Source organism: Brassica rapa, chromosome A09, assembly GCF_000309985.2.
Source record: "Brassica rapa cultivar Chiifu-401-42 chromosome A09, CAAS_Brap_v3.01, whole genome shotgun sequence".
NCBI lineage: Eukaryota > Viridiplantae > Streptophyta > Magnoliopsida > Brassicales > Brassicaceae > Brassica > Brassica rapa.
Window position 1 is genome coordinate 14,143,099 of NC_024803.2, and position 9,854 is coordinate 14,152,952.

The window sequence follows — 9,854 nt, forward strand, 5'->3', positions numbered from 1 at the left end:
ACCGAACCCGATTTACCCGGTTTTTAAAAAAACCCGACCCACCCTTAATTAACCATAAACCCGACCCAGATTTAACCTAAATCTAAAATCTGGTCTCTCAGACCTTTATCTCCTTCTCGCAACAAGAAAAAGAAACAGAGGCTACTGAGTTACAAGAGGAAGACGAAGACCCGAGAGTGTGAGACGATGACTTACAACGCTGAATCTTCGAGTTTTAGGCGGAGCAGATCTATTGGAGGCAGAAGAATGTGTGACTGTGGGTTGCCCGCCAAGATTTTCACTGCGTGGACAAATAAGAATCCTGGGCGAAAATTTTTTGGTTGTGAACTGTATAAGGTACACAATTCTTCTGCTCACAATTGGTTACTATTTTTTTTGGAGTGAGTACATCTTGTATGTATTTGGGTATAGGAAATGGGCAATGAACACTGCAAATTCTTTGAATGGTTCGATGAAGGAGAAGTCACTGGGTGGCCAAAAAGAGCGTTGATTGAAGCTAGAGATGAAATTAGAGAGAAAAGAAGAGTGATCAATGAACTGAGAAATAGAAATTTGGAACTTTCTATGGAATTGGAGAAGAAAGAGGCTGCAAAATCAAATGGAAGTGAAGATGAGATGAAACGTTTGAACCCCAACCTTGGATGGAAGAATAAGTTTCTGAAACTGTGTTGTATTGTTAGTGATTAAGAGTGTCGAGTCTTCTGTTTCTTTTCCTTTCTAAAGACTAGTTATGTGATGAATGAGTCTTATGTTTCTAAAAAAACTGGTTATGTAATGAATGATGAATGTGTAATGTGATGATATTTTAGGCTAGTATTGAGATGTTTTACATTTATAAGAAGCTTAGAATGACAAACTATAATCATAAACTAGAAGTAGATAAACCAGTTCAAAATGGAATACATAGTTGAAGTTTAAACATTACATCATCGTTAACATGATAGAACATGAAAAAAGAAGCTTTCCGAGGACATGTTAAAACATGTAAAACAATCCTAATAAGGTACCCGAGAACATGTTACCACATGTAAATTGTTTTTCAAAAAAAGGATAAACCTCCCTTCAACCGAAAAGCAAAGCTGCCAAGCGACTGCTTCTTCTGAGGTTTCGTTGTGGTGCTTGGTTTCCTTGGCTTGGTTGGCTTGGCTGAGGTGCAGTAGAAGAAATAAACTCAACTTCTACTTGATCTTCCATTTGAGCTGCCAAATCAGCTTCCATTTCAGCTGTTTCCTGAGCTTCATCGTTTGCTTCATCTTGACCATTCCTTGCAGCTGCTTCTTCAGCATCTTCTTCACATTGCTTACTTAGCCGTCTTCGTTTTTCCCTGGTCTCCGGAGACTGTCGAAAGACAAAGAAAAACTCAATAAGCGCAGACATAATCAGCATAAAACACACTTAAGAAAATAAGATCATACCTCAGTGGGGCATGTCCTTGAGTTATGACCTTTCTCACTGCAAATACCACAGTGTGGTACCCTTCCTTTGCGACCAACCCTCTTTTTTGAGGGTGACTCATGTACTCCTTTGATCCTAGCTTTTCCCTTAGGTCTTCCTGGAGGACGTTTGTAAGGTGGTCCAACAATGCGTCCTCCTCCACACTCAACCCAAAATTTTGGTCCATTGACCGGCTTCAAATCTCTTCGATAAGTCTCTCTCCATTTCTCGGTCGTGTAGTAATCAGATATGTAGTCTTCAACCAAGCCTGTGTTCTCCCTGATCGCACACACAGCATGACGACATGGAATCCCAGTTAGATCCCACTTTCTACACGCACATGTCCTCTTGTGCAATTTCACCGAGTATCCATTAGTTCCCTCAACAACCTCATACCTCCCACCAGTGCTAGAGACAGAACGACAGTGTTGAGCTTCATCACACGACTTCTCAACCTCCTTTCTTGCTTTCTTAGTATGCCTTGCAGGTTCCTTACGAGCTAGTTCAAAGCGGTTGGCAATCCTTTGCATTGCATCTCTCCTTATCAGCTCTAACATCTGGACAAAAGGTTTCTTCCGTGCCACCTTTAGAGTCCTATTAAAGGACTCTGTCAAGTTGTTGTGTGTGTCTGCACAACAGCAACCAATCCTAAAAAACGCCCTACACCAAGTCCGGTGGTCTCTCTTAAGGAGCTCATCACATGCCAAGGGGTCAAACTCTCTAAATGCAGCTAAATTTTGCTTGAAATCAGCTTCATTGTAGCTGCTTGTGACCCTCCAAAACATTGGCTTCAGTGTGTCTGACTTGTGCAGTTTCTTCAGATTGGCGTAGATATGTCTTGCACAAGCCCGATGCTCTGCCTTTGGCAACTCAGTAGCAACACCGTGGATCAAACTTCTGTGCATATCAGATATTATTGTGATCTCATCGCCTTCACCCAAGTCCAAGTCGACCTTGACTTTGTGGATAAACCACTCCCAATTATCATTATTTTCAGAAGAAACTACAGCCCACGCTATCGGGTATATCTGGTTATTAGGATCCCTTCCAATAGCAGTTAATATCATTCCCTGCATTGAGTGCTTCAAAAACGTACCGTCCAAACCAATAACTGGTCTGCAGTGTTGCTTCCATGAAGTCTTTAGAGCCGCAAAGCATAAGTACATTTGTGAAAATGCTTCACTTCCATCTTCTCTACGAGTTGTGTTGATCTCCACAGTAGTGTTTTTGTTGGTCCTCTTGATTTCATGCTCGTAGTCTCTAAGTCTTGCAAATTGTTCATCAGTTTCAGCTTGCAACTTATCGAAAATCAGTCTTCTAGCAACTTGTGACTGAGCAGGCGAGATGATAATGTTGTATCTCCTTTTCATTTCATCTTTGATCTCCGGTGCACTCATCTCTGGATCTCGCCTTATATCTTCAAGAAACAAATCAGCAACAACAGGGCTCTTGATAAGCTTGCACCGCCCCACAGGATGACATTGATGCTCATCTTCATATACCTTAACCATCCATTTGCCGATAGGTTCTTCAACAGAGCAATATATCCTCCATCCACAATTCTTTTCACCACACTTTGCACCAAGCTTAGTCTTTTCCCATCTATCAAATACCACATTACGCCCAGTCTTCAGGATGTATCTTATGACATTCTTGTTAAATTCTGACCCACTGCTGAAGAGCTGTCTCAAGCTGAACACTCCATCCGGTAAACCCCTTTGCACTAATCTCTCAGCTTGTTCTTCTTCATCACCAGATGAATCGTCTGTAGCAGGGTACACCTCATCTTCGTCTGGTATCTGTTCCTCATAGTTCACATTGTCGATGTCTACTATATCCTCTTCAACAACTTCCGCCTCATCATTCGATTCTGAAGATTCTGACAAGGCATCTTCTGAACACTTCTCATCATCCGAGTCGTCTGCAAGAGGATCATACAAAGTGTCTAACGCCTCATCTTCATCTTCATCAAACATCAAACCCGTCTCAGAATTCTTTTCAGCCAGCTTTTCACAGAGCTTCTCACACTGTTTTTCAGCTCTATCATGCAGACCCTCTTCTTCTGGTTCAACGTTCATAACCCTTTCTTGAACTCCAACATTCGTGCTACCTTCTTCAGCTAGAACAACCCTATCTCTCTCTACATAGATGTCGAGCTCCTTGTACCAACGCGCTGAAGATTCCATTCTCTTCTTATTGGCTTCGACATTTTCAAATAAAGGTTTCCTATCTTCCAACTCATGGAATGGTAGCTTGAACCACAACTTCCCAATCACTATCCTTTTCTCAAACATCTTCATTACCAAGTTCGTGAAAAGAGAATCCGCATCCAACTCGAACTCGTCGACGGTTCCATCTACATAACACAATCCACCTTCATCTTTAAACCGACCAGAGTGAAAGCATTTCACTTTCACCGAGACACTACATCAGAAAGAACAAAGATACTTTAGAATCTCAAATCCGACATATTGCAAACCCAGAAATCAACCATTTAAATTCAAAGAAATACCTCATCTCGACTTGATTCTTCACCGATTCACTCTTCTCTTGCGAATTTAGCCACAAAATCCACTTCTTTTGAACTTGTTCGTTCTCTCTCTCTCACGATTCGAAGAACGGGGAAAGTTGAGTTCTTGATTCGATTTCTTCTTTTCTCATTTTAATGGGCTTCTAAATTGCAGAATTGGGCTAGATTTAGGTTAAATCTGGGTCGGGTTTATGGTTAATTAAGGGTGGGTCGGGTTTTTTTAAAAACCGGGTAAATCGGGTTCGGTTTTACTGTTCCGAAGAGATTAACCAGGTTCCGACGAGGTTAAGTGGGTTTGTGATGTTAAACACATAATTTTTTGCTAATCATCACATGTCGTTATGTGCGACATATACTTCGTGTAGGTTTCAATACATTTGTTTACTCTGGATGGTTGGCCATGTGATGCTACATAGTCTGTGTAGCTGCGTAACAATTTTCCAAAATATAAACATCAAAAAACAAAATCTCTCTCCATCTTCATATTTGTGAAAGATAGAAGTGTGTGAGCAAATATGAAGGAGGTAGAGAGAAAAATCTCTCTCTAAAGAAAGAGACAGAACATTTTTTGGTAAATGATCATCTATACTATATTAAAAGGGTTATATGAGGAGTAGAGAGGATATCCACGTAGGATAGAAAAATCAACCAATCAGAGAACCCGAAGTTGCCACGTCATCTCATTTATTTTTTCGAAAAAAATGAATAAACAATGCGAAGGAAAGGATCGAACCCGGGTTAGTATGACATAAATATAGGACAGTTACCACTAAGCAATTGAGACTTTCTTGAACACATATACAAGAATAATTAAGTATGTAATCACAAACTCTTATGTACAATTACAATAATATGAATTAAACTTTCAAGACTACGATACTCTGTTTTGTAAAAAAAAAAAGTAAGTGACTAAGCTAATATATTCTTTGAATGTTTGAGAACATTGACAAATATGAAAAATCATAGAGTTCTTTTCATGAGAATCCAACTAAATAAGATAAAAAACAATTAGAGTTACAAATATTTAATTACCATTTTATTCAATTTTTATTAATTTCAAATTGTAATAATGTATCTTTTTGGAGTTACAAAAAATAATGTTCTTTCTTTATTACACTAGCATTATATATAGATTCTATTTACACAAATAAATATATAACAACATAAGCTTGCTTTCTCCGATTTATATGAAAACGTTTTAAGTTATCCACCAAAACAAATTAATTAAATCAATCAAATTGTTAGAAACAACAAATTGATATATAATTTTATTTTATTTTAAATTATTTAAAAAGTGTATTTTCATTAAAAATAAAATAATAAATAAGTAAAACTGATTTGATGGTAATTTTTATGATATATATATATATATATATATATATATATATATATATATATATCAATTATGTGAAAGAAATAGTAGCTTAATATGGAGAAAAATCTTAAATACATAGAAATTTAAAAATTAACTAAAAAATAAATAAAAATTAAACTATAATATCACTTGAAAGCTTCTAAGACAATATTAATAAAATATTTAAGCGATAATTAGACAAATTTGATTTTTATTTTTGCCAGCCAAAAGTTTATTATTAATTAGCATTAGTTATTTCAAGATGTTTAAGAAATGATGGACAAAAAAATAGGATGGACATAAATGATATATAAACTATGAATAATATTTTGTAAAGCTGACTTGGATAACACATTTGCACATCTATTTCCAGTCTTTTTTATGCCCAAATTTAATTTCTTCAGAGCATTTATTCCACAAAGAGATCGTATGAGATATTGTTTTGATATTCAGATTTGTTTCTTGACTGTTAAGAAGATTGATAACTGTAAAAATGTATCTTTCGAATATGATATATCTATAACTGAGTCCCCAACATGAGACAAGTTTGTTTAAAAAATAAATAATTTCATTTTTTTATATTATATAATAAATATTTTATTTACTGATAATAAAAATATAGTTATTTATCTATCACAAATATCTATGCAAATATGTGAATCAAGTACAACAATCAAACAAAAAAATGATTTCCACAAAGAAAATTTTAAAAATATATTTATGTTATGTAGTCTTATTTTATATTCTTTAAATAATGTAATATAATATTATACATTATTTTTTTAGAATTGATAAATACATATAATATCTTATCCGCGCGTAGCGCGGTTAAAAAATCTAGTATTAATAATATTCGATTTATATGTTATATTAGATAACTAATTATAAATAAATCTAACAAAATGATCAAAAATAAAATACAAAATTGAAAATAACATAATTCTTATATATACATTTTTCTGTTATCAGAAAATAATATTTTTCTACTATAAAATTTCAAAAATTCAAATATAAACAATTTATAATTAAATATTAATCAAACAAAAACATTTGTATAAATATATTATTTACATCTGTGATATCTCTAACTAGGTGTTTCATCCGTGCAAACGTGCTTAATCATGTTAAAAATATTTATTATTATATTCATCACTAATTCATTATTAAAATAACAAAATTTGATTTGTTACTTAATAGTGTTTATACATTTTTTCTTTCTTAATTTTAAGTTTCTATGACTAAAATTTTTATTTTTGGACAGTAACATAATATATATAAGAATTAAATTTTTAATTATATATATATATATATATATATGTTTGGTCAATTTGTATATATATTAATTTTAAAATAATTGTCTAATTAAAATTTAATTATTTATTATTCATTAAGGTTATTAACAATACTAACCGCTCTAACTTTTAACGTGAGAGCTTAAAAGTTAAAAATCACTTCACAAATAATAATATAAATTTTTATATATATTAATTTATAAATAATTGTCAAATTCATTAAGATTATTAACGATACTAACCACTCTTAACTTTTGACGAGAGAGTTTAGAAGTCAAAAATTATTTCGCAAATAATAGTATAAATATGTGAGTGTTTTTGAAATTTTAACACAATAACAAGCATATCTGCATCTATATTTAGATGAAAAACTTTATCATGTATAAATAATTTGATGTTTGATTTAAGCTTTTTAGAATATTTAATTTATTTTTCCGATCAGCCACCATGAATTGCTCGATTTCTCTGATTTACTCCTTGTTCTTCGAGATAAAATGTCATTGATCTATAGACGCTCAAGAAAAGGAAAAGAAAATGTTATTTCCCTAGTCCAGACCGTTCAACTTATCATAGATTCAACAGTCTAATTGTTTTTTAACTACCTTTATTGTAAGTGGTCTTATATGTTTTAAATGTTTTAATAAATTCATATACAAATTGTTTTTATCATATATAAAAAAAATTGTTTTTGTAAATTTGTTTTTGTGATACTTTGGATCTTGGCATATTAAATGAACTCGTTAAAAGAAGTAAGTCATGAACATGATTTTAACACTTATAAGTAAAAAATAATTAAATAAGGGTTTTGTCCATGCATGCGTGCATAATCTTCTTACGAATATTTATTCTTTTGTTTTTTTACTAATTTAAATCAACATAATAAAATATTATTATCACAGAGAAACTCTACTTTTTCACGTAGAAAAGTGAAAGAAAAGAGATGAGATACCCTATTTATACTAAAAAGTTGCGGCTAGGCATCATCATTAGGTCTATTTAGACCTAGGGCACCACCTCTTTTTTCACCTTTATAAGAGCGACGATTCCAATTCTCAAAGTAAACCGGTATCCAGTTTGAAAGAGATGTATTGAGCAATCTGAATTCAAATTAAGTGGTATAACATTAAACAGGGTTTTGGAAACCATTATTTCCAGCAAAGAAAATATCACTTGCCAAGCTCCTTATCTTACGACCTATTCTCAAATTCACTGAGATCGACCTCATCCCTCTCTGGTGAACTAGGAGGAGGGAAAGGACTTACTGTCAAAAACGGGCTTGCCCCCTCAAAAAAAGGTCTCCCAAATACAAGAGCTTGTCCTTATTAAGTTTGGCATAGCTTATTAGGTCAAATTGTCTTTAGAGAAAATGACAAAGGAAGCTTGAATATAAAGAGAAACAACAAGACATAATGAAAATCGAAAAACACACATTCACACATATTGACGGTGAGTTAGAGTTTCCTCTTTACTCTTACCGACTTAACTTGTCACTAGGTGTTTGCCTGCAATTTTGTGGGTAGTTATATTATATAAAGAAATATATATTATATTTACATTGTTATAATTTTTGAATAATAATTAGAAATTTAAAATTTTAATTTTTAATTTTAAATATTTGGATAATCAAAAATTTCAGTATATATTTTAAAAGATTTGTGAGATTTAAAATAGTTCAAAAACATAAACTTTAGTCATTAAAAAAATTTCTCTTACAGAAAAGAATATTATAATTAATTCAGATAATTGGTTGTAGAATTACTTTATATTTTAGTTTAACACATGAAAAACTCTAGCTCTCAAGTGAAAAAAAAAGAGAATATTATTTTTTTGTGTAACTCCAATATGACCAATATAATGATGAGAGACTTTTATCATGAAATATCTTTGTAAATGGTTTTGTGTGGGATTTAAAAACATAAAAGTTATAATAATTTCTTACCTACAAATATAATTCTTTTATATAATAATATATAACTATTAAATTTATTTCAATAAAAAATGCTAAAGTATTTTATTTAATTATATATAACTAACTGATAAAAATAAAGAAATTGATAAAACATATATATTCTTTTTTCTAATTCTAGAATTAGTTACAATAAATCATTATTTGTAATATCATTTGTGTTTATTTGGTAATTTGTATTAATTAGCTCTAGAATTACTTTTTTATTTATTTTTAGATCTGATTAAAATAATAACTAATATATGTTAACAACCAATCAAATTATAACTAATTTAAAAATTTAACCTATTAAAGACACATAATCAAAAGTCAATTAAGTTGATTCTCAATAAAAACTAAGGATAAATTTGGTTAAAATAAACATAAAAACATGTATTAGGAAAATGGTACTTTAAGCGATTTTCCTCATAATTTGTTCCAAATCACACTTTCTCACTCATTTTTTTTTTTAATTAGTGGTTAACATAAAATTAAATGGGTTAAGCTAAAAAGTTCTTCCTTAAATTATATATGACCATCACACTATTTTATCAAACACTAACTCATTCAACCAAATGTTTTTAATTAAGACTAATCATAGTTTACATATCTTTTAAAATTATTGTTTCAATTTATTTGAAATTAAATTAAAACATACCTATATTAATTAAATATGATTAACTAATAAGAAAAAAAATATTTCAATTTTTAAATAACCAAATGTAATTATTTTAGGCATATACGCTTAATATTAATGTGAGATACAATATTATATGAAATAAAATGTTTTTATTTGTATAAACTTTGTTAAAATTTTATTATCGTACATTTTAAAAGTTTATTGTAGCGTAAAAAATACATTTCATTAATTTTTAAATATTTTTTTTTTACTTTCAGTTTACTTTATATTTTCCATCTTTGACTTTAACAATTATACAGATAGTCATTTTTATTTAACTTCCTTACTAAATTTATCTTAACATTTTAAAAACATATAAAAATAATTAGTTCACATTTATAGTAACACAAAAAAGTACATGTACCTCGACAGACAAATATAAATTAAATACATAAGAATATAAAAATGGCAAGAACACAATAAACATATTTTATTATTGTTCCCTCTCGTTCTTTTATTTATGTCTGCTTTTTTTCCTATGAAAAATAAGCATGCTAATTTTATTATGATCCAAGCTATATGAATTATATTAATAGAATATTAACTCTAGAAATATTCTGTGAAAAATACTTTGATTAATATAATTAGATGACTTACCATATAATAAATAAATGAATTAC

At 30.9% G+C, this 9,854-nt stretch overlaps 2 protein-coding genes across 2 annotated transcripts; one reads left to right on the top strand and one right to left on the bottom strand.

The window, feature by feature from the left end:
* Positions 1-118: 118 nt before the first annotated feature.
* LOC103839730 lies at positions 119-984 on the top strand. Its single transcript, XM_009116218.3, has 2 exons — positions 119-336; positions 412-984. The coding sequence occupies exons 1-2, from the start codon at positions 187-189 to the stop codon at positions 685-687; spliced, it is 426 nt and encodes a 141-aa protein (XP_009114466.1). The 5' UTR covers positions 119-186; the 3' UTR covers positions 688-984.
* On the bottom strand, positions 836-5,401 carry LOC103839627. The gene is made up of 3 exons (XM_033280926.1): positions 3,947-5,401; positions 1,416-3,858; positions 836-1,338 (listed from the first exon to the last, which is right to left on the bottom strand). The coding sequence occupies exons 1-3, from the start codon at positions 3,949-3,951 to the stop codon at positions 1,063-1,065; spliced, it is 2,724 nt and encodes a 907-aa protein (XP_033136817.1). The 5' UTR covers positions 3,952-5,401; the 3' UTR covers positions 836-1,062.
* Between the last annotated feature and the right edge of the window lie 4,453 nt (positions 5,402-9,854).

Excerpts from the sequence above, each read along its gene's own strand:
- LOC103839730 (XM_009116218.3), top strand. The coding sequence starts at position 187 with ATGACTTACAACGCTGAATCTTCGAGTTTTAGGCGGAGCAGATCTATT. Across the intron at positions 337-411 it reads TTGGTTGTGAACTGTATAAG|GAAATGGGCAATGAACACTG; the intron begins GTACACAATTCT and ends ATTTGGGTATAG.
- LOC103839627 (XM_033280926.1), bottom strand. Across the intron at positions 1,339-1,415 it reads CAAGGACATGCCCCACTGAG|TCTCCGGAGACCAGGGAAAA; the intron begins GTATGATCTTAT and ends GTCTTTCGACAG.